This window comes from Octopus bimaculoides, chromosome 11 (genome assembly GCF_001194135.2).
Source record: "Octopus bimaculoides isolate UCB-OBI-ISO-001 chromosome 11, ASM119413v2, whole genome shotgun sequence".
Taxonomy (NCBI): Eukaryota; Metazoa; Mollusca; class Cephalopoda; order Octopoda; family Octopodidae; genus Octopus; species Octopus bimaculoides.
Genome location: NC_068991.1, coordinates 31,995,780 through 32,011,358, shown reverse-complemented (window position 1 = coordinate 32,011,358; position 15,579 = coordinate 31,995,780). Strand labels below are relative to the sequence as shown.

General features: G+C 37.2%; 1 protein-coding gene across 3 annotated transcripts in view; it reads right to left on the bottom strand.

Annotated features, from left to right (window-relative positions):
• The window catches only part of LOC106868367 (uncharacterized), a 77,285-nt gene that overhangs the window by 13,155 nt on the left and 48,551 nt on the right, over nucleotides 1–15,579 (bottom strand). For all 3 annotated transcript variants that reach the window (XM_052971675.1, XM_014913587.2, XM_014913586.2), the window contains 3 exons: nucleotides 10,462–10,492; nucleotides 6,262–6,335; nucleotides 4,263–4,353 (listed from right to left, as the gene is read on the bottom strand). In XM_052971675.1, the coding sequence (XP_052827635.1) occupies nucleotides 4,263–4,353; nucleotides 6,262–6,335; nucleotides 10,462–10,492 (196 nt within the window). The remainder of the gene's footprint in view (nucleotides 1–4,262; nucleotides 4,354–6,261; nucleotides 6,336–10,461; nucleotides 10,493–15,579) is intronic.

Sequence of the window (15,579 nt, the reverse complement as noted above, 5' to 3'; positions counted from 1 at the left end):
AGTGAAGCACACCCTCCGAACATTAGGCCTCACTGAGGCAATGACTTCTGACCGAGACCTTTGGAAATATGCTGTGTGTGAGAAGACCCGGCAAGCCAAGTGAGACCAAAATCCAAGGCCTCTGCCAGGGATGTAGCCAGCCCACTTACGCGTAACATTCCTTCATTGGACACTAAACTCCACTTGCGAAGACCTGTTGAGGCAAGTGAAATCGAAATCGAACTAAATTTGTAGACTGGCACTCATGCTAACGTCTCTTTCATTGAACACTAAACTCGGCTTGCGAAGACCTGTAGGGGAAAGCGAAATCGTGATGGCACCGTCCGAGCGTGATCGTTGCCAGAGCACCAGCTGACTGTCTTCCGTGCCAGGGGCACGTAAATAGCACCATTTGAGCGTGATTGTTACCAACGTCGCCTCCCGGGCACTTGTGCCAGTGGCACGTGAAAAGACATTCAAGCGAGTTCGTTGCCAGTACCACTGGACTGGCTCCTGTGTAGATGGCACGTAAAATACACCATTTGAGCATGGCTGTTGCCAGTACCTCCTGACTGGCCTTCGTGCAGGTGGCACGTAAAAGCACTTACTACACTCTCCGAGTGGTTGGCATTAGGAAGGGTATCCAGCTGTAGAAACTCTGCCAAATCAGATTGGAGCCTGGTGTAGCCATCTGGTTCACCAGTCCTCAGTCAAATCGTCCAACCCATGCTAGCATGGAAAGCGGACGTTAAACAATGATGATGATGATTTTAATCGGCAAATTTATCGCATAAGCATTTTGCAATGAGAAAGGAAGACTGGCTGAAATTGAAAGGAAATTATATGTGGCTTTGGCAAAAGATGTTGAAAAAAAAAGAAGGTGGGGGTAATCCTAGATTCATTAATTAAGTCACATTTGAATAACAATAAAAAAAATTAGCTGTTGATTCAAGAACAATTGAGCTGTTGGTTCCTGAATGGCAGTGAAGAAATGGAAGGACATTAGGGAAGCTAATTTAAATATATGACAGACCTTGTGCAAACTAAGTTTACACACCACAGAGCTACACATTGTTAAATCAAAAGCAGGAGAGAAAGGAAGTGAAAGAGAAAGAGAGAGTGAGAGAGACAATAGATACTTACACACAGCAAATATTGGATGTCAATTTCACTTTTGAAGACAACTAAAACAATTCCAGTCAGTGGCAAAGCAACAGGTAGGAAGAGAGAGAGAGAGAGAGAGAGAGAGAGAGAGAGAGAGAGAGAGAGAGAGAGAGAGAGAGAGAGAGAGAGAGAGAGAGAGAGAGAGAGAGAAAGAGAGAGAGAGAGAGAGGTGAAAACTTTATTGTAGACTGACACTTACTGTCTGTCTGCCTGCCTCTCTCTCTAGGCATGTGTATGAATGTGTATGCTTGTATGTATATGATTGTGTGCTGGATCTCTCTCGCCATACCAGCAAACCACAAAATTGCACCAGCCTGCATCACCATTACCTCCAAGCCCATCATGCATCCATGCATGCATGTATTATGTATGTGTGTGTCTGTGTCTGCGTTTGTCCCACCACCACCATTGCTTCACACCGATGTTGGTGCGTTTGCGTCTCTGTAATTTAGCTGTTCAGCAGAAGAGACTGATAGAATAAGCACCAGGCTTACAAGGAATAAGTCTTCGACTAAAGGGTTGTGCTCTAGCATGGCTACCGTCAGATGACTGAAACAAGTAAAAGAATACCAGAAAAATGTTCCGTACCACGAAACCAAGAAGGTTCTTTGAATATGTACGATGTATTTTAAGGTTAAATAGTAATTCTGTTAACGTTTGTGTAACTGAGATATTTCTATATTTTCTATATTCTGTGACTGTCACAATATACTTTTCTAGGCTTGAAATTTTTGTTGGAAAGGGGCCAGTTGATTAAATCAACCCCAGTACGCAACTAGTACTTAATGTGTCGAGCCCCAAAGGACCAAAGGTAAAGTCAACCTCGGCAGAATTTGAACTCAGACAGTCATAATATACAAACATTTCTTATGGCACAAGTACACTGTTCACAGATGCTTACACTTTTAATGTTTGCTGTGAATTTTTCACGGGTCCAGTTATTGTTATTATTAAATATCAATTCTAAATTAATACACATATACATTTTAATCGGCAAATTTATCGCGTAAGTATTTTGCAATGAGAAGGGTAGACTGGTTGAAACTGAAATGAAATTATATGTGGCCCTGGCAAAAGATGTTGAAAGAAGTGGGGAAATCCTAGATTCAGTGAGTAAGTCACATTTAAATAATAAGAACTTAGCTGTTGATTCATGAACAAAATTCATTGTCCCACATCAAATTTACTTCTATAAAAACTGATATTCCCCAAAAAGGAATGGACTTCATAGTTATATGATCCATTATTTTTCTCCATGGAAAATTGATAACATTTTTAAACAAAAATCAAAACTTTTAGTTAATATAGTTACAACAGTTGTAAGGTGGAAAGCTGGCAGAATTATTACAGTGCTGGACAAAATGATTAGCGACATTTCATCTGTTTTTACATGCTGAGTTCAAATTCCACCATAAGGTCAACTTTGCCTTTTAGGGTCAATAAAATAAGTACCAGTGGAACACTGGGGTTGCTGTAATAGACTTACACCCTGCCCAAAATTGCTGGCCTTGAGCCAAAACCTGAGACCAATATAATTACTACTGTTTGAATAAGTGGGGAAGAGAGAGAAAGTGAAGGCAGAAGGGGGAAGTGAGGATAGGAGGAAAAGTAAGAGTAGGAGAGGAAAATGAGAGTAGGGGGAGAAAGTAAAGGTAGGAGTGAGAATGTGAAGCTAGGGGGATATGAGAGTAAGACATTGGCTAATGTTTTGCAGTGTGGAGATGAAAGGCATGAGTGGGTAAGACAGTGAGTTTACATGAGCAAGGATGTGGGTGATGGGTGTTTAAAACATCAACACTTCTATGTCAGCAGTGAACAAGGTATGAAATTGGTCATTAAGAGATACTGGTCAATCATGGACTACATCACATGTATCTGTGCAAGTGTGTGAGTCAATGCTAAATGTCTGTGAGAAGTTGTTTATATTTTGGGAGACTTTTAACCCGAAATGGAGGCTCTATCTATAAATAAGCTGAAAAATTTTATTCTGATTATTACCAGCACCATCCTTTACCAAAACTTCTAAACAATCATACTAGAAATAGCAGCCTTTTCTTTTTCAACTCCCATTTTATCATCTAACAACTGTTGTTGTTGTTGGCACTCCGTCGCTTACGACGTCGAGGGTTCCAGTTGATTCGATCAACGGAACAGCCTGCTTGTGAAATTAACGTACAAGTGGCTGAGCATTCCACAGACACGTGTACTCTTAACGTAGTTCTCGGGGATATTCAACGTGACACAGTGTGAAAAGACTGACCCTTTGAATTATAGGCACAACAGAAACAGGAAGTAAGAGTGAGAGAAAGTTGTGGTGAAAGAGTACAGCAGGGTTCGCCACCATCCCCTGCCGGAGCATTGTGGAGCTTTTTAGGCGTTTTCGCTCAATAAACACTCACAACGCCTGGTCTAGGAATCGAAACCACGATCCTATGAACGTGAGTCCGCTGCCCTAACCACTGGGCCATTGCGCCTCCACTATAAAGTATACAAATAAGGTGGTCCAAGACATACAATGTCTGAAAAAATAAAAAATAAATAGGATTCTCATAATTACAGCAGATCTGGGGCTAAATGACATCACCCCACTCAATATTGTTACCAGACACTGTTACAAGCAACATTTTCATCAGATGCAACCAACTCAATGTTACCACTAGACATCTCCCACCACCAACTAGTATCGCCACCAAAAACCTCCACTCACCCAGTACCACCACCAGACACTCTCATTAACCACACCAATTTATGAAGTGAATTTGATGTTTTTTGCCAGATATGTTATTTTAGTAATCGTTGTTTGACCCAAAGTCAACCATGGTTGGCCAGTTATACAATAAAACTACGCATGACCATCCACTGTTTTCCTACTTTTTTGAAAGAATACAGTGCTATTTGGCTATTATTTCTAGCAGAATGACCAATTAGATGAGGCATTCCCTCATTTTGCTATAGCAACTGTTATCGAGTTTCATACAAATGGTTTCTCATGGAAGCTGTAAAGGAGGATGAGGGAAGGAGAGAGTACCAGGACTGGTAAGATTGATGTCATTGATGACATTATAAAACAAAAATCTTTTTGTTTCTTTTAGGCTAAAAATCAACAATAAACAACTTACTTCTCTCATTTAAGGGAAAATATTTCTGCATCTTCTCTCTGTAAATGTCTACATCTTTGGGCAGGAAAATACAGAAAATAACTCGGTCAACCTAAATACGGATGAGAAAGTAATCAGTGACACACTACGCCACTAACGGTTAAAATAATAACAGTTGTCATCTAGTTTCAAGTTTAACTTTTTACAAATAACTGGACATTATTCTTCAACATTAACCATAAAAATGCGAAGGAAAAGAGAATGTCTGCCATAGGATGGATTTGGATCTAGAGTTAACATGGATCATGAGGAATTAAATTGTGGATTATGAACACAGTTCTTGAGAAATAAAGTGCAGGACAGAGAGGGAAATAGTGTAGCTGCGTATCAGTATTGCAGTGTTCAAATAAATGTAATGATGAAGCACCTTAGTCATAGATCTTGTGGTTCAGTTTATCCATTTAGATTTGGATCACTGACACTTGCAATCTGTGAAGGTGTCATCTTATGTACCCACACTTTTCTGTGTTGTGGTATTCCCCAATATCTTATTTACATTTGATGGATATTTGTCCTCATCTTGTTTGTTGTTAACACAATGTTTCGGCTGATATACGCTCGAGCCTTCATCAAGTGTTTTGGGGAAATTTTCAACCCAGGTTCGCATTCCTATGGTATTTTTCAATATTATTATTATTATTCAAGTCGTTGCCTGAAATTGAACTCGGAATCTTGGGGTTAGTAGCCCGCGCTCTTAACCACTATGCCATATGCCCATGGACAATTATGGAGTGAATTTTAGGGCTTATAAATCTAATATTTTCCTACCCTTCCTTAATACCAGTTCTCCTATGCTACTCATATCTGCACTCGGTCTGCTTAGGAGGTTATTATGTCCTAGCATATGTGCTACTTCTTTTAGTTTTCGTATTTTCCAGTGGTGTTCTCTGTCTGTTAGTTTAACTTCATCCCACAGGGGGAGGTAGTCTCCGTTTTTCCATACATGATCAGTTATACCCGATTTATCAATATCTCCTCATGTCATAGCTTTGCGATGTTCCTCTACCCTTATTTTGAGGGCTGTAAATAGGTAGAGCAGAATAGTAACAAATCATTGCTGTTAGCAGTGAAACTAATGAGTAGCCAGTTCAAATCTTCCTGTAGCTATAGCCTCGAGGAGGACAGTGGTTCTGCTATGCTGACTTCATTTAAAACACACTCCATAATTGCCATCAGGCATATGGTGTAGTGGTTAAGAGCATGGGCTACTATCCCCAAGATTCTGAGTTCGATTCCAGGCGGTGACCTGAATAATAATAATAATATCAAAAAATACCTTAGGAATGAGAACCCAGGTTCGAAATTTCCCCAAGACACCTGACGAAGGCTGGAGAGTTTATCAGCTGAAATGTATTAACAACAAACAAGATGAGGACAAATATCTGTCAAATGTAAATAATTCCTCATCTCTCAAATATAGAAATGTATTCCCCAATATCTTGCAGACATGCAAACTCACCATCCATACCTAAAAATTGGGTGTGTAACATACACAACTGTACATATGTCATGTTAGAAACAGCAGTAGTGGCTTCATATATTTTTAAAACAAACATGCCACAAGTTGTCTGTCAAATTCATACCACATAGTACCTGTAACCAACACATTTAATTCACAAACATTTGTTTAGCTGTAAATAGGTAGAGCAGAATAGTAACAAATCACTGCTGTTAGCAGTGAAACTAATGAGTGGCCAGTTCAAATCCTCCTGTAGGAATAACCTCGAGGAGGACAGTGGTTCTGCTATGCTGACTTCATTTAAAACACACTGTCCTTTCAGTAATAGAAAAGACACTGGCACAAACACCAAAACCAAGTTTCTACCCTTACTGGACATGTTGGAAATAAAAGCCAAATCTACTTTCAAATCAAACCCTACTACCTTAAGAAAGAACATGGATATGTAATCATAGACAGATTATAACCTCAAACATCTAGAACAATCCAAGATATATTTACCTTTTCATGATTGGATTCCATCCACTTCCGTACTGTTTGTAAGGAAACTTCTGCTGCTTTATCATTGGGATAACCTGGATGGAGACAATAATTTGAAATGAATAAAGAGAGTGACAACTAGCTGACTCAAGAGAGTATCAACATATATGTTACTTAAAGAAGAGAGTATTAGTGTGTGTATATTTAACAAAAGAGAGCATCGACCTGTATGGGGTTAATATCATGAAGTATCAGCATTTATGTGACTAAGAGAGGGAGTGTCAGAATGTGTATCACTAACATTAGGGAGTATTGGCATATATGTGGCTGAAAATGGAATGTCAGCATGTGTATGGCTACCACTTGGGAGTATCAACCTGCAAATGGTTAGATGTGGACAAAAGTGCAGAGTATCAGGTGCATGTGACAAACTACAAAATATGAGGTTATTAGCTAAATAGTTTTATAAAGTGATTACTGAGAGAATGAAAATATTTGTAGTTTGGTCCATCCCATCTAGATAAAAGTAGATATAATAATAATAATCCTTTCTACAATAGGCACAAGGCCTGAAATTTGGTGGAGGGGATAATCGATTACATTGATCCTAGTGCATAACTGGTACTCATTTCATCACCCCTGAAAGGATGAAAGGCAAAATCAACCACAGTGAAATTTAAACTCAGAACACGAAGACAGGTGAAATGCTGCTAAGCATTTTGCCCAACATGCTAATGATTCTGCCAGCTTGCCAATAATAATAATCCTTTCTACTAAAGTTACAAGGCCTGAAATTTGGTGGGAGGGGACTACTCAATTACACTGACCCTCAGTGTTTCACTGGTACTTAATTTATCAACCACAAAAGGATGAATGGCAAAGTTAACGTTGGTGGAATTTGAACTCAGAACATATGGTTGGACAAAATGTCGCAAAGCATTTTGCCTGACATGCTAATGATTCTGCCAGCTCGCTGCCTTAATGATAATATTATTAATAATAATAATACAGTTCATCAGTGTACATTGAAACAGAGATGGGGAGGGGGCTGTGGAGAGAGTGCAATGTATGAATGAAGGTAGGCATGTTGTGGGTGGTGTATGTCTGGTTGGGTATGTGGCTGTATGATGTATGAGTGGGGTGGTGAAGTATGTAAACTTGTGGTGCCGAGTTGGAATTCTTTCTAAAAGCTCAAGAAAACAAACACAGAGCCATTCTTGTTTGTATGTCTTCCTAGAAGAAAAGATATCCTCTGCCAGTACCGCCTGACTGGCTCCCGTAGGATTTTCGAGTGAGATCGTTGCCAGTGCCCCTGGACTGGCTTGTGCGGGTGGCACATAAAAGACACCATTTCGAGCGTGGCCGTTTTCGTGCGGGTGACACGTAAAAGCACCTACTACACTCTCTGAGTGGTTGGCGTTAGGAAGGGCATCCAGCTGTAGAAACTCTGCCAAATTAGATTGGAGCCTGGTGTTGCCATCCGGTTTCACCAGTCCTCAGTCAAATCGTCCAACCCATGCTAGCATGGAAAGCGGACGTTAAACGATGATGATGATGATGATGATGATGACAACACATTCTTGAAGTCAATCAATATTTAATTGCTGACAATTACCCAGATTATATTAAGTAGTTAGCTCTATTTGTTAGACTTCTAGGAGATGAATATTTATAATACAAGGTGGTTAGGAAATAGAGTTGGCAGAACAGTATGGTGATGGATGGTAAAATTATTACAATGTTAAACATAATAACCTGTAATATTTTATTATTGTAATTCTTTTTTAAGTTCAGATTCTACCATGGTCCACTTCTTCCAAAGTTAATCCAAGTAGTGGGGAGGGGTAATGTAATCAACAATGGAAGGAATGACCTCAACCTACTGAGGGGAACCAATGAAATATAAAAGACAAAAATATCTGTGGTTTAACAGGGTGCCGGTGTGTGGTTTGTCAGGGTACACTATGGGGAATCTGACAAGGTACAGTTACTTTTCAAGGGAAGAAAATAATTGAAAAAGAACATTGAATCTCTACAAAGAATTCTTAATTCTAGCAGGTGACACGTAAAAGCACCTACTACACTCTCTGAGTGGTTGGCGTTAGGAAGGGCATCCAGCTGTAGAAACTCTGCCAAATTTAGATTGGAGCCTGGTGTTGCCATCCGGTTTCACCAGTCCTCAGTCAAATCGTCCAACCCATGCTAGCATGGAAAGCGGACGTTAAACGATGATGATGATGAACTATTTAATGCAGGCATGGCTGTGTGGGAAGAGGCTTGCTCTCCAACCACATGATTCCAGTTTCAGTCCTTGTGAGTGAATTTGGCAGACAGAAACTGAAAGAAACCCCATTGTGTGTGTGTATGTGCGTGCGCGTGTTTGTCCCCTACCAACGATTGACAACTGCTGTTGATGTGTTTACATCACTGTAACTTAGCAGTTTGACAAAAGTGACCAATAGAATATGAAAAAAAATCCTGGGGTCCATTTGTTCAACTAAAAAACCCAACACATAGTCAGTCAAATGACTGAAACAAGTAGAAGATAAAAAATTGACAGAAGGTTACTAGTTCCCACCTCACAACACAAGGGATGTAACTGTCAACTATATCAACTCCCCAGTATTTCACAGAAGGATGAAAGTATTGAACAGAATACAAAATATTTTGTCTGATGCTCCACTAAGTCAGCACTCTAAAGAATAATATTTTCTCCAATAATAATGTTTTACTAATAATAATTTGTCTCTAATTTATGTAGAGGTCCAGCAATTTGACTGGGTCTTTATTTTATCAACCCCAAAAGGATGAAAGGCAAAATTAATCACAAGAGGATTTGGAGGAGCCAGAACAAATACTAGAAAGACATTTTGTCTGATGTTCTAATGATTCTGCTAATCCACTACCTTAATAATAATCCTTTTTGCTATAGGCACAAGGCCTAGAATTTGTGGGGAGGAGGATAATTGATTACATCGACCCCAGCACTTGACTGATACTTAATTTATCAACCCTGAAGGATGAATGGCAAAGTCGACCACTGAAATTTCGACTCAAAACGTAGCGATGGGCGAAATACTGCTAAGCATTTCCTCCAGCGTGCTAACGATTCTGCCAGCTTGCTGCCTTACTACCTTGATAATAATAATAATAATAATGATGTATCCTTTTGTCAAAGGCAACATATGAGTGTTTAGCTTTTTCTAAATGACCTGCACAAATAATTTGTTTATAGTGATCAAATGTTTGTGCTGCACATTAGCTCACTTTCTCAATCAAATTGACATTGCCTGAACAGGTGCGCAGTGTACTACGCATCAGGTGTCGAAGTGATTGCAGAGCAATGTGGAATAAAATGTCTTGCTCAAGAACACAATGCACCATCCCCACCCAGTCTTGGAACTAAAACCACAATAATGGTTTCTAATTTAGGCATAACAATTTTTGAGAGGAGAGACTTAGTTGATACCAGTGATCTCAGTACTTGATTGGTACTTTACTTTACCAACCTCAGAGGATTGGAAGACAAAATTGACCTCAGCAGGATTTGAACTCAGGACATAAAAAGCTGGAACAAATACGACATGGCATTTTGTCTGATGCTTTAACAATTTTGCCAGTTTGCAACCTCAAGTATAATAATGAATGGTTAAAAAGCTAAACAGATTTGGAATTTTTATTTTTGTAGATCATCGGTTATGTTGTGAAAATCTAATACATGGACTTTAAGCCAAAAATCTTTACAGAAAGGCTAGATATGTCTCTATGCACCTGACTAGTTCCATCTGTTGCTGTATGATGAAATGTGACATCAGGTTTGGTTTATCAGCTTTCACGTAATTGCCATTCCATAAAGGAATGGCTGTGCAAGTAAATCACCACACAAATACATGGTTTTAGGTTTGATACCATTGCATGGCACTTAGGACATATTCTATCATAGCCAAGAGTCAACCAAAACCATGACAAAGAAAAACTGTGTGGAAATCCATCAGTGAGAAATCTAATCTCACCTGCAACTCTTGGCTGATTTTAGCAGTGTCCACTCTCTCACAAATATTTGGGTTAACACTCTTGCCTGATGATAATGTCTTTCATACCAACCTCCAGTATCAAAATCCCTATCAATGGTCATGGCTTCTGCCTTTCCTTCCCTGATTCTTAAAATATATACTGACACAGAAGGAATAGCAGGAAAAAAAATTTTTTTTTTAATCTTACCATAGACTCCAGTTGAAATACAAGGAAAAGCCTGAAAAGATAAAAAGGAAAATGAAATTATAGCCAATTCATAAGTTTCCATTGATATTATATGTCTCTATTCATGCATACAAACGTGTGTGTACACAAACACAGAAGTAGATGTGCATCAGTTGAACTGCTGGTGTTATTTCATGACATATCTGACTAGTTTATTATGGGAAATATTTTACATTTTCTAAGCTAAGCAAAGAGAACGAAATGTAAGCTGAGTTTCCAACCACATTTGTGACCATTTTAGGACAGGAATTAGTGGACAGTCAGACATGCAGATGTTATTTGTAGAAGTTGAGATGGTCTTTGAGATGAGAGAGAGAGAGAGAGAGAGAGAGAGAGAGAGAGAGAGAGAGAAAATGTGTGTGCATGTGTGCGCACGCATATGAAGACAATCTTGAAAATACAGCATCTGAGTTGTGCAGAATCTTTCAACACAAACTTACTATACACATCACCTACATTTCTATCTCTCTTTCCAGCATAAACAAGGTCAGCCTTATGGTGTCCTAACTTTCACAGAAGTTACCATTTTAAACATAGAGTTTTCAACCAAAGGAGGATTTTAACATAACAGGAGTGATCCTCATATAATAAAGATTCATCATCGTCATTTAATGTCTGTCTTCCATGCTGGTATGGGTTGGATGGTTTGACAGGAGCTGGCAAGCCAGAGAGCTACACCAGGCTCCATTTATCTGCTCTGGCATGGTTTCTACATCTGAATGCCCTACCTAACATCAACTACTTTAGAGTGTACTGGGGATTTTTATGTGACACCAGCACCAGTGGGCGTTGCTTATTGTTACTGGCTATTAGGAAATGGAAATTTGTTTTTACTAGATACAAGGCTAATTTTAAGGGAAAGAACACATCGGGAAAGAACACATCGGGAAAGAAGACTGATGTTGACTATAGGAATGCTTTCCATCAGAATTGTAAAGCACCCAAGCCAGTTTGCTGTTATGATGACATACAATATTAATGTTGATTTGATAGGTAAGTGTCAAAATTTTCAGTATACTTGAATTCCTAAATATGAATTAAATCTAAAAGATGAATCTGAAGACAATTATTATTTTACAGAGTACTTATGTAAACTTAAATGGAATGAGAGAAAATACTGGTCAATTTTGATGGAAGAATAGCAAAAATCAATAAATGGTTGTTCATACAATTGTAAGTAGAATGTGTTGTAGGACTTGGGTCAGATCAATAATAAAATTTGTCTATAGTGAATCAGAGCCCTTTCAGTAGACCAGTTATGATGTAACAATTTACAAGTGTTTTATTGAGAAAATGTTGATTTCCTAGAAGCATATATTTGATAAATAGAAAACTGGATTATTCAATGGCACTATTAAATTATTTAAAACTAAATGAAAAAAAATATTAGCAATGAAAGTTTTTGCAGAACTGAACAGAGAATAAACTGGAAGGAGAGACAAGTGTACAGTTGGCCTATGTACTGAATGAAGAACATGGGTGAACCATTGTTACATTTCCTTTTGCCAGATTTCATTTCAATTTCCTCGAGAAATATTCCTCCAAAGTATGGATGTAGTCTAAACCAAAAATTTGAGGAAGATTCACAGATCTTTACAGCATCAGGAACAAGTCAATTTACTCTTTACAAATCCCTAATACAATTGGGAAAATCCAACTTCTACAAAAAAAAAAAAAAAAAGCAGCAGCTCTTTGTTCTATGTCAATATTTATTCAGTAGAAAAACAACACTTAATAAAAAAGCTTCAAAACAAATTAGTTGAATCAACTTATGAATTCCACAGGTAAAAAAATGTTTTAACAATTATGCAAGGTTGATTTAACAACTAAACATCACAGACATGAACAGAATTAACAGAACATTTCTCAAACTCCAATTAAGTAATTCCTTCTATAAAGTTTTATGTACTGGATAAAAGTCAATAGGTTTTTCTTAGCCCCTAAGTATCCATTATGAATTAAAGATTAATTACTCAACATATTATTAATTAGAAAGTTAATTGCATTTAAAATAAACTGGTGAAATCTATCATTAAAACTTATATTCTTTAGTACTCAATAGGAACCAAATATAACAAACTCAGAACTCCTGAAGTAAATATCAGGAATATATTAATGAAGAGACATGCAGTTTTAAAATAGCTTCAAATCTACTTGACAGTACTAGACTGCAAGAGGTTTCATTTGTAAGTGGGAAGAAGGGACTGACCCAAGGAAATTAGGAATTGTAAACAGAATTGAAAAAAATAATGTAAAATGAGAAAATTAAAAAGAATGAATAAAAAAGATGCAGTTGTGTGTTAAGAGGCTTGCTTCCCAACCACATGGCTCCAGGTTCAGTTCCACTGCCATTGTGTGGTACCTTGGGCAAGTGTCTTCTAATAGTCTCAGTCCAACCAAAGCCTTGTAAGTGGATTTGGTAGATGGAAACTGAAAGAAGCCTGTCGTGTGTTTGTCCCCCACCACCACTTGACAACTGGTGTTGGTGTGTTTACGTCTCCAACTCAGTAGTTCAGCAAAATAGACCAATGGCTTAAGTACCAGGCTTAGCAAAAAAAAATTAAGTACCAGGGTTGATTTATTCAACTAAAAATTCTTCAAGATGGTGCCCCAGCATGGCCATAGTCTAATGTCAAACATGTAGAAGATAAAAGATATCAAATAAAGATAGAAGTTATAAAAATATATGAACAGAAATTGAAATGCTTTTTTTTGTATAAGGTATGAGTGGGAAAAAAGTTCTGTTCATTGTTTGTTTTTTTAACATTTTTAGACATTTTGGTTCTCTGTTAAATAATACTTTACATTTTACAAGTCTTTCCAATAGCAGTTAAATATCCAAGAAAAATAAGCTAGTAAAGATCACAAAGCCAATTTGAAAGTTCTTAATTTACTTTGATACTACTGCTTGGTCTATCTGTATGATATATGTCTCATCAGTTATAATACAACTCAAATCTATTCTGCAAACAACTGCATTAGCAGTAAATGACACCTCAAGTATTACTTCTCAAAAATCCTTATAGAAGAAATATATTTTAATAATATGGCAGAGATTCCAGAACGTTACCACTTAGCTTTAGTTTCATAGAGTGAAGTAGAGATACATTTACTACTGGACAGACAGCAATTTATTACAAAGTAACATTTCAAAGGAGCTGGTCCCTATTTCTGCCTCTGGTCCCGAGCAATGTATAACAGATACACTAAAGCTGTGTGCATGATGCATTTCAGAATTTAGTCTTATTTATATATGACCTGAATTCAAATCCTTCCAGTAACATGTTGCCTTTTTTTTTTTCTTTCTGGATTGACAAAAGAGAATGATGCTGAGCATTAAGTGATGAGACTTTCTGAGACCCATCAACTCCTGCAAAAATATTAAAATATATCGATATTATAATGGACAAAGCTGCTTATTAATTAGGTATGTAACAGTTACTAAAAGAAAGCAATTATTAAAAAAGTTGACCATCTGGAAATATTTTTATAAATTCATGTTCTAAGAAATTTCCTATAATTTCAATTTCTCAAGTTTCTTGAATTTTTTTAACTCCAATTTCTCGCAAATTTAAATATTCATTGCATTCACTGCGTCCAATTCACAAATTTAAATATTCATTGCATTGACTGCAGAGTATTCCATTCTCATTTGCAAAGTCTCTCACTTTCTCTTTTAAGTTTTCATTCGCGATTTGGAAATCCGACAGTTTATTCTATTAATGCATACATAACTTATTATTCTATTAATGTATACATAATTTTTTATTTATTGAATGAAAATTGTTAAAATACCTGTACAATTTTAGAATGCAGTACAGAGCTGTAAGAAGAGCCTAGAAAGTTGGTTAATCACTATTAGAAGACAAGGAGAGAAAAAAAAAATTACCGACAAGTCCTTGAAACTTGTACCTTTTTCACAGTTTCCAAACACTCTGTACCACTAAGCCAATATATACACAAACAAGTTGCACGAGAGACTTCAACAGTGACACACTCGCGCACACACATAGATACACATACACATAAATGAAAGGCAATAAATGTGTGCATAAATGTGTGCTGGGTTACTTTTGCAAAGTTTTGTCAGTGAACAGGTCACAGCTTCAAAGCAAAGAAAACATTTTGACAGAAATTAAATTTTAATGTTGACATGAAACTGGTACCACTTAAATACAGAGGTCGCTTAACAGTACTGCTTAAATACAAGTGTTACGTACAAAACATTTTAAATGTACACAGTGTGGACGTGCAATGACACCTAACCCTAAAACTAGCTCTAACCTTAACCCTAAACCTCCCCTTCATATCGTTACGTAGATGCATCGGGACCTCTGTATTTAAGTAATGCCATGAAACTAACGGTTTCTGTGTGTTCTTGAATGGCTTATAAACATCTACACTGCAACTGTTTTTGTTTTAGCACACAATCTCAGATCAAGTCACTTGCTATGCAAGTGCATCTCTGCAATTTTTTTTAATCACTGTGGATAAATACCAGCAATGACCTTCTCAGGCTCTTCATTATTTTAATTTCTAAACAGAAACAATTGCGGGCAGGGACTGAGGTTGCAAAAAATTCATAATTTCTCAAATTTTCTTTTTTATTGAATATAAATGTATTTATGGGAAGTAAAATATTGAAAAGCATCAATACATGCGAGAATGATAAAGAAACAAGGAGGGTTGTCTTTGGATATGCTAGAAACAACAGCCAAATCGTCCTTAAATCACTCACTTTTCCCTCTGAAAATATTAACAATTTAAAAAATTTTTTTTACCAAAAATGCTCTTCATATGGTTTTAAAGTGCAAAAATAATTGGCCAAAATAAGTCTGGAGTAGAATGATGATGCAGGGGGTATAGAAAAAGAAAAGAGTTTACAAAACTTTTTCATACAAAGATGCACCCCCCACCTGCCCCATCCTTTTGAAGGCTGTGGTTTAAAAAAAAAAGGAAAATCACTGAAAAAATTTTCCCTACAAATTCCTTTATAATTGTAATCTATGCCATTTGAAAGGGATTTGTATAAATTTTCATTAAAAGATACCCATCTTCCTGAAAGTTATGAGGGAACAA